This window comes from Nycticebus coucang, chromosome 7 (assembly GCF_027406575.1).
Source record: "Nycticebus coucang isolate mNycCou1 chromosome 7, mNycCou1.pri, whole genome shotgun sequence".
Classification (NCBI taxonomy): Eukaryota; Metazoa; Chordata; class Mammalia; order Primates; family Lorisidae; genus Nycticebus; species Nycticebus coucang.
Genome location: NC_069786.1, coordinates 27,331,101 through 27,345,618, shown reverse-complemented (window position 1 = coordinate 27,345,618; position 14,518 = coordinate 27,331,101). Strand labels below are relative to the sequence as shown.

The 14,518-nt window shown below is 37.0% G+C and overlaps 1 protein-coding gene across 6 annotated transcripts in view; it reads right to left on the bottom strand.

The window, feature by feature from the left end:
- The window catches only part of RAB3GAP1 (RAB3 GTPase activating protein catalytic subunit 1), a 142,813-nt gene that overhangs the window by 63,230 nt on the left and 65,065 nt on the right, over positions 1-14,518 (bottom strand). For all 6 annotated transcript variants that reach the window (XM_053596676.1, XM_053596678.1, XM_053596679.1 and 3 more), the window contains 4 exons: positions 13,505-13,604; positions 9,345-9,426; positions 6,869-6,937; positions 5,249-5,322 (listed from right to left, as the gene is read on the bottom strand). In XM_053596676.1, coding sequence (XP_053452651.1) covers positions 5,249-5,322; positions 6,869-6,937; positions 9,345-9,426; positions 13,505-13,604 — 325 coding nt within the window. The remainder of the gene's footprint in view (positions 1-5,248; positions 5,323-6,868; positions 6,938-9,344; positions 9,427-13,504; positions 13,605-14,518) is intronic.

Here is a 14,518-nt window from a genome sequence, read left to right as displayed (position 1 = left end):
AAATATACCATGCTCATGGTTGGGAAGAATCAACATTGTTAAAATGTCCATACTACCCAAAGCAATATATAATTTCAATGCAATCCCCATTAAAGTTCCACTGTCATACTTTAAAGATCTTGAAAAAACAATACTTTGTTTTATATGAAATCAGAAAAAAAATGCGAATAGCCAAGACATTACTCAAAAATAAAAACAAAGCAGGAGGAATCACGCTACCAGACCTCAGACTATACTACAAATAGAAGGTGATCAAAGCCGCATGGTACTGGCACATAAACAGAGAAGTAGACGTCTGGAACAGAATAGAGAACCAAGAGATGAATCCAGCTAATTACCGTTATTTAATCTTTGACAAGCCAATTAAAAACATTCAATGGGGAAAAGATTCCCTATTTAACAGATGGTGCTGGGTGAACTGGCTGGCAACCTGTAGAAGACTGAAACTGGACCCACACCTCTCACCATTAACCAAGATAGACTCTCACTGGATTAAAGATTTAAACCTAAGACATGAAACTATAAAAATACTAGAAGAGAGTGCAGGAAAGACTTTGAAGAAATTGGGTTGGGCGAGTTTTTCATGAGAAGGACCCCCCGGGCAATTGAAGCTGCTTCAAAAATACACTATTGGGATTTGATCAAACTAAAAAGCTTCGGCACAGCCAAGAACACAGTAAGTAAAGCAAGCAAACAGCCCTCAGAACGGGGGAAGATATTTGCAGGTTATGTCTCCAACAAAGGTTTAATAACCAGAATCCACAGAGAACTCAAACGCATTAGCAAGAAAAAAACAAGGGATCCCATTGCAGGCTGGGCAAAGGACTTGAAGAGAAACTTCTCTGAAGAAGACAGGCGCACGGCCTTCAGACATATGAAAAAATGCTCATCATCTTTAATCATCAGAGAAATGCAAATCAAAACTACTTTGAGATATCATCTAACTCCAGTGAGACTAGCCTACATCACAAAATCCCAAGACCAGAGATGTTGGCGTGGATGTGGAGAAAAGGGAACACTTTTGCACTGCTGGTGGGAATGCAAATTAATACATTCCTTTTGGAAAGAGATATGGAGAACACTTAGAGATCTAAAAATAGATCTGCCATTCAATCCTGTAATCCCTCTACTGGGCATATACCCAGAAGACCAAAAATCACATCATAACAAAGATATTTGTTTTTTGTTTTTTTTTTTTGTAGAGACAGAGTCTCACTTTATGGCCCTCGGTAGAGTGCCGTGGCTTCACACAGCTCACAGCAACCTCCAACTCCTGGGGCTTAAGCGATTCTCTTGCCTCAGCCTCCCAAGTAGCTGGGACTACAGGCGCCCGTCACAACGCCCGGCTATTTTTTGGTTGCAGGTTGGCCGGGGCTGGGTTTGAACCCGCCACCCTCGGTATATGGGGCCGGAGCCTTACCAACTGAGCCACAGGCGCCGCCCATAACAAAGATATTTGTATTAGAATATTTATCGCAGCCCTATTCATAATTGCTAAGTCATGGAAAAAGCCCAAGTGCCCATAGATCCACGAATGGATTAATAAATTGTGATATATGTACACCATGGAATATTATGCAGCCTTAAAGAAAGATGGAGACTTTACCTCTTTCATGTTTACATGGATGGAGCTGCAACATATTCTTCTTAGTAGTGTCTCAAGAATGGAAGAAAAAGGGTGTACCCAATGTACTCACCCTTATTATGAAACTAATGTAGGACCTTCACATGAAAGCTATAACCCAGTTACAACCTAAGAATAGGGATAAGGGGGAAAGGGAGGGGAGGGGGCAGGTAGGTCGAGGGAGGGGGATTAATGGGATTACACCTGTGGTGCATCTTACAAGGGAATATGTGAATCCTAGTAAAAGTGGAATGTAAAGGTCTTAGCAAAATAACTAAGAAAATGCCACGAAAGCTATGTTAACTAGTGTGATGAAAATGTGTCAAACGGTCTATGAACCAAGTGTATGGTGCCCCATGATCATACTAATGTACACAGCTATGATTTAATAAAAAAAATAAATAAATAAATAAATAAAAGATGACACGTAAAATCAGCCATCACAGACCCTATCTCTCCCCTTCTCTCTGCCTGTCCATCTCTTAAATACTCATGTTGGCTCAAACCTGTCAAAAGTGAGATCCTTTTCTAATTTCACTCATTAGAAAGACAAGTGGGGATGAAGTGGAGTCATGAATCTACGATTTGATCTAAATATTGGGCCAACTAGCAGATGGACAAACTCTAGTAACTACCCATCACAACATGATGCATTTGGGGCCAAACTAGCTGAATTGGAGAAAATCATTCCTTAGCACTGTGATCCCAGAAGGAGGATGATTAAAAACAGCAGTGAACTTTTGTTGAGCTAAATGAGGGAAGAAGATTTTTGTGCCCCATGAGTTCTAGAAGGATTGACCAGCAGGATCCTACTCCAAACTCTACCAGCCAAAAATCTCTAAGAAGTGTCCTGAGGTCAAAAGCTCGAGACAAGTTTAATGTGTAGCTATGCATATCTCCCTGATTTTTGGTTAACACTTTTTATAAGTGACATTTTGTTTCAAAGTCCTGTCCATCCATCCATCCTTGTCCATCCTTCTGTTGCCTTCCCAAGTCAGCAGTGTCCCTTTCCCGGCCCACCTGGCACCAGATGTTCCACCAGCCACCACTGTGTGTCCCACGTCCTCCAAGTGGCAGAATGTGAAATCTCAGGCGACATTCACCTGGAAGTGCTTAGCCCTCAACAGCTGCAGCCAATTGATTACCTTGCCCGCCTTGGCAGCTCCGTGCCGCCACCGTATCAATTGTTTGTCAATTCGGTTTAGCGATGACTTTGACTGACTGGGATGAGGGGAGTGGAGGTGGGGTATAGGCGAATGGTTAAAATTAATTGCTACATAAGAAAAAATGGAAAGATAATTATTCCTGCTTTCCTGTCAGTGCTCGAGGGTAGATGACCTCATTAACTTGAAGCTTGTACACAATTCAATTACTAGGAGATGGAAAATACATTTTTAATTACCTCAAAAAAAAAAAAAAAAAACAAATGGTGCTGGGTGAACTGCCTGGCAACCTGTAGAAGATTGAAACTGGACCCACACCTTTCACCATAACTAAGACAGACTCTCACTGGATAAAAGATTTAAACTTAAGACATGAAACTATAAAAATACTTGAAGAAAGTGCAGGGAAAACTCTTGAAGGAATCAGCCTGGGTGAATATTTTATGAGGAGGACTCCCTAGGCAATTGAAGCAGTATCAAAAATACACTACTGGGACCTGATCAAACTAAAAAGCCTCTGCACAGCCAAGAGTGCTTTGTAAGTACAGCGAGCAGACAGCCCTCAGAATGTGAGAAAATATTTGCAGATTATACCTCCAATAAAGGTCTAATAACCAGAATCCACAGAGAACTCAAATGTATTAGCAAGAAAAGAACACATGATCCCATCTCAGGGTGGGAAAGGGACTTGAAGAGAAACTTCTCTAAAGAAGACAGACACACGATCTACAAACACATGAAAAAAGCTCATCATCCTTAATCATCAGAGAAATGCAAATCTAAAGTACTTTGAGATATCACCTAACCCCAGTAAGAGTAGCCCACACAACAAAATCCCAAAACAGAGATGTTGACATGGATGTGGAGAAAAGGGCACACTTCTACACTGCTGGTGGGAATGCACACTAATACGTTCCTTCTGGAAGGATGTTTGGAGAATACTTAGAGACCTAAAAATAGACCTGCCATTCGATCCTATAATTCCTTTACTAGGTTTATACCCAGAAGACCAAAAGTCACAATATAACAAAGACATCTGTACCAGAATGTTTATTGCAGCCCAATTCATAATTGCTAAGTCATGGAAGAAGCCCAAGTGCCCATCGACCCACGAATGGACTTGCAAATTGTGGTACATGTATACCATGGAATATTATGCAGCCTTAAAGAAAGAGGGAGACTTTACCTCTTTCATATTTACATGGATGGAGCTGGAACATATTCTTCTTAGCCAAGTATCTCAGGAATGGAAGAAAAAGTATCCAATGTACTCAGGCCTACTGTGAAGCTAAATTATAGCTTTCACATGAAGGCTATAACCCAACTATAGCACAAGACTATGAGGAAAGGGCCAAGGAAGGGTAAGGGAGTGGGGAGGTTAGAGTGGAGGGAGGGTAATAGGTGGGGCCATACCTATGGTGCATCGTAGAATGGGTACAGGCGAAACTTACTAAAGGCAGAATACAAATGTCTACATACAATAACTAAGAAAATGCCACAAAGGCTACGTTGAATAGTTTGATGGGAATATTTCAGATTGTATATGAAACCAGCACACTGTACCCCTTGATTGCATTAATGTACACAGCTATGATTTAACAATAAAAAAAAAAGAGAATAGCCTAAGCCCATGAGCTAGAGGTTCCTGTGAGCTATGACGCCACAGCACACTACCAAGGGCAACAAAGTGAGACTGTCTCTAAAAAAAAATTTTTTTTTAATTAAAAAAAGGAGAGAAAAGAAAATCTTGCCGTTTATGTATTATTATCTCATTTTGTAAGTGACAAAATGATGGTCAACAAGATGAAGTAGTAATATACACCCAAGGTTATGGTGGCATAATATAAAATACAATTGGTCTTTGCTCCTGGTTCTTGTCACAGAGCTTTAAAAATCCTTGGAATTTTCAGAGTAACAAGAGTGCCCTTGTTGTGCTAATGAGGTGACTTCAGGTGGGCCCATGGAGAGCTTCAGGATCATCACTAGAAAGACTAAGCATATAATAAGACAATTATAACTTTGAGCTTCCCAAGTAAACATGCTGATAGTCCCAGCTACAAGGGAGGGTGAGGCAAGAGAATGGGGCCAGGAGGGTGACAAGTTCTGATTTGACAGGCAGAAATCATGAAGTTCTGTACTCCCACTAGACCTCATGAAACTTTTTTTTGAGACAGAGTCTCACTATGTAGCCCTTCGTAGAGTGCCATGGTGTCACAGCTCAGAAATAAAAATAAATAAATAAATAAAAGACAAGAAAGAAATTCTGGTAGTGCTATTCCAAAAAGGATTCACTCCTGCTGGCAAAGATTTCTTCCACATGGTGTTAACCGAGGAGGTGACAAAATTATTTTCTTTTAATCTTTTTGATGGATGAAATAAATGTAAAGAATGTATTCAGTGTTCCTGATTTGGAATAAGGGGAGATTAGTGGTATTTCCAGAAAGAACATAATATGTCTTACCTAGCAAACACTGAGGATTATCAGCTTTTCGAACTCTAACAGACCAATGGGGAGCTTGAAGAGGATCCAAATCACTAAAATGCAAAACAATAAACATAAGATCCTAATAAAAACAATCCGTAGGATTCATGAACTTATTCAAATGCAGTCTAGTGAAATCTTAACGTAGAAGGACAAGCAATGCATCTAGCCCGGTTCAACTAATTGTTGTCTAGATATACAGATGATATTGGTTAAGTTTTCAAAAAAAGAACACTGTAAAAAAGTCAAAGCCCTTAGACAAACAATTACAAAAGGAAACACCAAAATAAAACAGAATAAAAAATACATATAAAAATGATTCAGGCAATGTACACTAATAACCTAATGAGAGAATTATATTTTAAGAATAACATAAAGATCAGGCACCATGGCACATGCCTGTAATCCTAACACTCTAGGAGGGAGAGGTGGGTACTGCTTGAGTTCAGGAGTTTGAGATCAGCCTGAGCAACAGTGACAGCTTGTCACTACTAAAAATAGAAAAACTAGCTAGGCATTGTTAAGGGCAGAAAGGATATTATCTTATTCTCATAAGCCCAGGAGTTTGATATTGCTGTGAGCTATGACAATACAGCACTCTGCGCAGAGTGACAGAATCTATGTCTCAAAAAATAATAACAATAAAATAAATAAATAAATAAATATATATAAAGAAATGAGAAACAAGCAAATATGTACAATTATCTTAAACAACCTGGGTTTAATATCACTATTAATAAAGAAATGAGAGTATAGAAACTTGAACAAAATGGCCTTCAATTTAATTTCTCAATTAAATAGATTATGGTGCCTCCACTTAATGGAATACTACGCAGCAATCAAAAAGGACAACAAAGATCTTCAATGTCTGGCATCAAAGATGTAAAACAATACATTATATTAAATGAATAAAGTAAATAATACATAAACTTTTATGAAAGATATATTCCAAAACATAAATTGGCTGCTTTTAAGTAACAAGATTATACTTAGTTTTTTCTTAAATTATCTGATTAAGAACACTCATGTTACTTTCTTCAGCAGCAAATATGAAAAGTGTCCTATTTCTCACTGTTCTGCCTCAAGCATAAGAAGCTACCAAAATTGCCTTCCCTTTTCTCCACATTCTTCCTAGATAATGCTTACTGAAATTTTCTTTTTCTTTCCTTTTTTTACTGAAATTTTCAACTTGTTTTCACTGCAAAGGAGTATAGGGCATAGGGCATGGATGTTTTATTAGTTACAATATATAATGATCAAACATTTCTGCATATTCTGACAACCATCATCTCTTCAAAGCACGTTAGGAAATGCTTTTACCAACTAAGAATTAGTTGAACAGAATTATGCACTGCTGAAGACATCTTCTTTGCTAACATACAGTAAGATTTAAATTATTTATTATACCTGAACTAAAGATCACATCTGCAAAACTAGCAACATAAAACATACCTCTCATACATATTGATTGATCTATAAAAATAGAAAACTCAACCAACCTTATCAGAAATTGACGTAAACAAAAAGGAAAATTAATAACCACTTGGGTTAATTTACTGAAATTTTTTAATTTCAACGTAATACTCTTAACATACTTACGAATAAACATCATTATCCACTATGATCCCTTCAGTTAGATGAGACCATGTAGTTGCTAAATGGAGTTCACTAAAATAAAACATAAATTCAAAAGCTTTAATATTGTACATATGTCCTCTGATTCAGCAATTCTATGTCTAGAAATGTAACCTAAGAAAATAAAATTATGTTAAAAGTAGAGTTATTTGTAACATAACAAACTGGAAACAACTGGTTCAGCAAATGGTAGTACCTCCTTATGAAGTTAATGCTTTGCAACATTAAAAAATCATGCTATACAGAATGGCCAAAAAGTGTAAATAAAAACCAATCAACTTATGAATAGATAAACAAAATGTGGTATATCCATACAATGGCACATTTATAGCCATAAGCAGTAATGAAGTATAGTAGTCCCTCTTTATCACAGTTTTACTTTCTGTTGTTTCAATTACCTACAATCAGTCATGGTCTGAAAATATGAAATAGAAAATTTCAGAAAAAACATGTAAGTTTTAAATTGTGCACTGTTCCGAGTGGTATGAAATCTTAAGCCATACACCTGGGAGGTGAATCATCTCTTTGTCCTGTCTTTCTACACTGTATATACTACCCACTCATCAGTCACTTAGTAATTGCCTTGGTCATTACCTGGATGGAGGTAGAACATATTCTTCTTAGTAAAGCATCACAAGAATCCAATGTACTCAATTCTAATATAAAAACAGTAGGTGAGCTAATACAAGGGGGTGCAGAGGAATAAGCAAGTGGGAAGAGGGGAAGAGGGAGGGGGATGGGGGTCATGGTGTATGGCACACCTCTTGGGGCCGGGACACAATTATAAGAGGGACTTTATCTAACAAATGCAATCAGTGTAAACCTAATTCTTTGTACCCTCAATGAATCCCAAAAAATAAAAAATTTTTTAACATAATAAAAAAAATTGACAGATCACATGAAGTGTGAATATAGTACAAATAAGATACCTTAATAGAGGGCGCTGCCTGTGGCTCAGTGGGTAGGGTGCCGGCCCCATATACTAAAGGTGGCGGGTTCAAACCCGGCCCCAGCCAAACTGCAACAAAAAAATAGCCCGGCATTGTGGCAGGCACCTGTAGTCCCAGCTACTCAGGAAGCTGAGGCAAGAGAATCACCTAAGCCCAGGAGTTGGAGGTTGCTGTGAGCTATATGACGCCACAGCACTCTAACATGGGCGGCAATAAAGTGAGACTCTTGTCTCTACCAAAAAAAAAACCAAACACCTTGATAGAGAGGGAGATCATATTCACAAAACTATTATTACAGTATATTATTATAATTGTTCTATTATGTTATTGTTGTTGTTAATCTTACTTCCACAATTTTTTTTATTTAATTAAAAAAAATTTTTGAGGCAGAATGTCACTTGGTTGCCCAGGCTAGAATGGCATGGCCTCAGTCTAGCTCACAGCAACCTCAAACAACTAGGTTTAAGAATCATCTTGCTTCTGTCTCCCAGGACTACATACCTAGCTAATTTTTATATACTTGTAGAAACAGTGTCTAAATTCCTAAGTTCAAGTGATCCTCCCACCCTGGCCTTCCAGAATGCTGGGATTACAGGGGTTAGCCACCATACCAAGCCTGTGACTTATTTTTGAATTAAGCTTTATTGTTGGTATATAAGTATAGGAACAAACAGCATATATAGGGTACAGGACTATCTGCAGTCTGAGGTATCCATTAGAGGTCATTCCTTCCCTGAGGAGTGGGGGGGAATATTGCACTGATTAATGCTACAACATGGATGAACCCTAAAAACATTATGCTAAGTAAAAGAAGACAGACACAAAAAGCTACATGTTTTGTGTTTCCCATTTACATGGAATGTCCAGAATAGGTAAGTCCATAGAGACAGAAAGTAGATTGGTGTTTGCGAGAGCTGAAGGGACTGAGAAGATTGATGGGATGGCAGTAGTCAATGATAAAAGGTGAAGAGTTTTTTTCTGAGGCAATTAAAATATTATGGAATTACATAGTGATAATGGCTATACAGCTATAAATACATAAAACTACTGCATTAAACACTTTTAAATGGAGAATTTTATGGTAGATAAATTACGTTTGTAACTCAATTTTGAAAAATCATGTTGGCAAACGTTTTCTACAAAAAGCCGAAGAGTAAATACTTTAGCCTTTATAAGCAAAATCTCTGTTATATTCATTTTTTTTTAATAGCCCTGAAAAATATAAAAACTATTTTGAGCTCACTGGCCATACAAAAATAAGCTACTGGCCAGATTTGGCCCATATGATGTAGTTTGTTGAACTCTTGATGAATATTAAACTTCAGAAAGTTTTCATATAAAATTAAAAAACAAAGAAAACAGGTATGGGTCTTTATTTCTTACATTCATCTCAGCAGGCTCTAGTGTCACTATCCACAGTAAAATCAGTATCAATATAAATTTTAGAAGCCAAATAATCCACAAATCAAATGATAGGTTGAAATTCTCACCTAATAGGATCCTCACAGGCCCCAAACGGTAACTTGCCAAACTCTAGGCCTCCAACTTCTCCTCCTACAAGGGCATCTATATCTGAACAAAAAGAAATATTTTTCTATCATTTGGCAAAAAACATATACATAAAGAATCTAATCTAGTTAGGTTAAGGCCTATGGAAGATTATAACTTTAAAAGTGCTTAGAACAGAATACATGTAGCAAGTTAAAGTAAATTATAGTCAAATATTAAAGACTTTTCCTGAGAACATTAGGGTTAAAAGGACAAGCTGTTTCCTATTTATCTAATTTTTCATTCGACCCATGTATTCTAAATTTTTCCCTTCTGAAAAATTCCTTAACTATTACTTGAGAGAATACTATTTCTGTAAGACTGTTTTTTAATTTTCTAAGAATGTGATAATATAAATATAATATAAAATATAATATACATATAATATAAAAAATTATCCAATATTAAAAATTTTAGTCACCAACCTACATTCATCAGTTCTGCTGTCAATAATTTCTTAATGGCGAACTAGCGAATCTGTCACTAGTTATAAAAGTACACAATATTCTGGTTAGTAATAGATAGGAAATGTACTTAATTAAAGTTCAGAAATTCCTTTCCATTATGAATGGTGCATGAAGACTGGAGGAAAATTTAGAGGGCCTATTAGTCTCAGTTCCATCCCTCCTGAGGAAACACTTCAAACACTATCAAAAAGATATTTATTTCTCTTTGAAATAATACAGATGTGGTTTTTAATTATTTGTATTATATGGAATCCCTAAATTTAAAGTCTACTGAGTTATAAACTTTCTCCATATTTGCTAAAATCACGCCTAACTAATATCTACACCTTAAATTATTAAAATTAGTCATTATACATAGATCAATTTTTTCAAGTCAATTCATTCTATTTTCCAACTAAAGAAAGATCAGAATCACTAACACTATTACAAGATGTGAATTTCTAACAGCTACAAAATTACAATGACCACATTTTTATAAAGTAGTAAATTTAAAATTATTACTAAAACATAATTGTGCAAAAGTTTTAACTGAATTAAAAGTTGAGAAGCAGGGCGGCGCCTGTGGCTCAGTTGGTGGGGCGCCGGCCCCATATACCGAGGGTGGCGGGTTCAAACCCGGCCTCGGCTGAACTGCAACCAAAAAATAGCTGGGTGCTGTGGCGGGCGCCTGTAGTCCCAGCTACTCGGGAGGCTGAGGCAAGAGAATCGCTTAAGCCCAGGAGTTGGAGGTTGCTGTGAGCTGTGTGAGGCCACGGCACTCTACCGAGGGCCATAAAGTGAGACTCTGTCTCTACAAAAAAAAAAAAAAAAAAAAAAAAAGTTGAGAAGCAACAGTATGAAATGAAAACATGGGATTTGGAGTTTGAATAGTGTTTGAATGCAATTTTATCACTTGGTGACCATGTGACCTTGAGCCAGTCCTTGAAGAAACTTAAACAGGCTCGGCACCTGTAGCTCAGCTGGCAGGGCGCCAGCCACATGCACCAAGGCTGGTGGGTTCAAACCCTGCCCTGACCTGCTGAACAACAAGGACAACTGCAACAAAAAATAGCCAGGTGTTGTGGTGGGCGCTTGTAGTCCCGGCTACTTGGGAGGCTAAGGCAAGAGAATCGCTTAAGCCCAAGAGTTTGAGGTTGCCGTGAGCTGTGATACCACGGCACTGTACAAAGGGCTACACAATGAGACTCTGTCTCAGAAAAAAAAAAAAAGAAACTTAAACAATCTTTTAAGTTACATTGTTCTCACTTCCTGAGTAACCTAAAAATTTATATCCTCATATTAATTTGAACTAGAAAAAGGAAAAAAATAAATAAAAAATAAAATTTCTCATTAAGATTAAAATAAATAGTTTAATTTGTCACCCAAAAGGAAGAGGCAACCCAATCTCTTATCAATAGATAAATGAATAAATAAGATGTGTTTATACACATACATACAAGGTTATGTTTGTGACATATGCTACGATATGGATAAAACTTTAGAACATTATGCTATGTGAATAAGGCAATCACAAAAGGACAAATACAGCATATGAAGTATTCAGAGTAATCAGATTCCTACAGAAGCAGAATGATTGTTTCCATGGTCTGGGTAGAAGGAGGAATGGGGAGGTAGTGTTTAATAGGTTCAGAGTTTCGTCTTTAGAAGATAAATAAATTTCTGGAAATGGATGGTGGTGATGGTTACACAACAATTTGAATGTACTTTATGACACCCCTGAACTGTACACTTAAAAATGGTTGGAATGGCAAATTTTATATTATATATATTTTACCAAAATAATGTTTATTAAATGTTTGGTTAAAAAAAGAAAAAAAAAGAAACTTAACAATCTCTAAGAAACTTACATCTTTCAGAAAGAAAATGCTTATCTTGGAGATAAATGTGAATTACTCAATAGGATATAAAATACAAGCACAGTCTCTGGTTCATATTATCTAACATGTTCAATCCCTTCCCCTTATAAAAGAAAATGTTAAGAATTTTTATGGGCTTCAATGTACTGAAGGAGAAGGTTAATACTTTTATTCCCATTAAAAAACTTGACAATAGGGCAGCACCTGTGGCTCAGTGAGTAGGGAGCTGGCCCCATATACCCAGGGTGGCTGGTTCAAACCTGGCCCCGGCCAAACTACAACAACAACAACAAAAAAAAAATAGCTGGGCATTGTGGCGGGAGCCTGTAGTCCCAGCTAGTGGGAGGCTGCGACAAGAGAATTGCCTAAGCCCAAGAGCTGGAGGTTGCTGTGAGCTGTGACACTACGGCACTCTATGGAGGGCAATGGAGTGAAAATCTATCTCTAAAAACAAACAAACAAAAAAAAAAAAACACTTGGCAATAGAACATTAATGAAGACCATATTGGCAATCAGAATTATAAAGTGAAGATTCTAGCTCTGAGGCTTCTTCTTAGATCATCAGCAGACCACACCACCTTGGGAAATCTTTTAAAATTTCTTAATAGAGTGGCCTTGGAAAAAAGAAAGGGGAAGGTAAGAATCGAAACTTCGAACTGGAAAATGACTACAGATTGTCCAATGGGTACTGTTATCTGGGAATTAAAATTACTAATACAAACATTTGAGTCTTTCTTCTAATATAAATTACAAGCTTAGCTTTTATTTGATAGCTGTAGTTCAGACATAGTCCTTTTAATGTATAATAGAGTTTCCATTTTTTCAGTAGTATATAAAATAATAGAGTAATAGTACTCAACTGCCAAAAGCTATGTATTACATTAATTTTAAATGCTATTAATTAATAGCATTTCATGCTATCAATTATTATTTTCCTTTAAACTACTTAGAACAAAAAGAAAGAGTAAAAAATATTCATTTATATTATTTCTCTCTGGGGCAGATAGACTGAAAAATGTTTTAAAGCTAATAAAATCCTTATAATTATTTATAAGTTTATATTAAATTTCTTATTTAATGTACTTGAAAATAATTTACACATGTGAAAGAAATACCCAGGAATCAAACTTCACTTAATTCGGATATGTGTCCATCAAGCCAAGCTTTTCTGGAACTTGGATAGTGTGTTATTCACATTTCTATCCTCAGCATAGCCTGGCCTACTACAGGCTAATAATTAAGGAATGTTGAATGAATCAGTTTATCAATAGCTATGCAGGTAAATTGATTTTAATTACATTTTTATAAAATGATTAAAGTTAAATTATTCTATGATTTTCCCCATAAGATTGGGGAAACACACATATTTTTCCTCTCTCCTTTCCTTATTTAGCCCTCTTCTTAAAATTCTACTTTCTATAAGATTTTCTGCATGTCTCTTTTCAGCTTATAATTATGATTCCTCTTATTATAATATATTCTAAAAACAAACATTTTAATCATTCAATATACAGTAATTTACAGCACATGATCCTCCACAGCAGAGAATGCCTTCTAAATAATACCAGGTTTCAAAGACAAGCTGTCAAATATGAAGTAGTCCTATCTCTAGAAAACCTGCAGTTTTTTATATCCATGTAAACCTACAGAAATTTATATCCATAATAAGTTTCAGATATTGTTAATGTTAAACACTTGAAACACTATTAAGTAACTTTAATTTCTGAATGTATTTTCTTTTCCATTTATGTTCAGTAAGTTTTGTTCTAAATGACTCACCTGGAGGTTGCTGAGGCCAAAAATACTGCTGCCAATCCTGAAGTACATAGGTAAATCGAATAGCAATACTAACTGGAGGCAATGGAGTTAAAGGACATCCCTAGAAATATATCCAAAGACAAACCATGTAAATAAATATTCTTGGTTCATTAAATTCAACATCAAAAATTCAAACCTATGGCCTTGCACGGTGGCTCCTCATGTAATCCTACACTCTGGGAGGTTGAGGTGGGTGGATCACTTGAAAGATCACCCTGAGCAATAGCGAGACCCCGTTTCTACTAAAAATAGAAAAACTGAGGCAAGAGGATTGCTTGAGCCCAAGAACTTGAGGTTGCTGTGAGCTATAATGCCAGAACACTCTAGTCAGGGTGCCAGAGAGAGACTCTGTCTCAAAACAAAAAAAATACAAACCTATGGAATGGATAAAATATTACCTCTATGGGTCTTAGATTTTCAGGTTGTAGTGTTAAGACGATAGTATGTGTATTCTAGCCATTAAAAACATGATATTCTAGTCATTAAAAAAGAAAAATAAGGGGCGGCTCCTGTGGGTCAGTGAGTAGGGCACCAGCTCCATGTACTGAGGGTGGCAGGTTCAAACCTGGCATCAGCCAAACTGCAACAAAAAAATAGCTGGGCGTTGTGGTGGGCGCCTGTAAGTATCACAACTACTCGGATGCTGAGGCAAGAGAATTGCCTAAGCCCAAGAGCTGGAGGTTGCTGTGAGCTGTGACTCTATGGCACTCTACCGAGGACAACAAAGTGAGACTCTGTCTCTTAAAAAAAGGAAAATAAATCACTGATGCTATCAAGAGCCACAGATGCAGAATTTAGGCCATCATTTTTCTTTCTTTCTTTTTTTAGCTGGGACAACAGGCGCCCACCAGAACGCCTGGCTATTTTTTTGTTGCAGTTTGGCCGCGGCTGGGTTCAAACCTGCCACCCTCAGTATATGGGGATAGCACCCTACCCACTGAGCCACAGGCACCGCCCCCCAGGACATCATTTTCA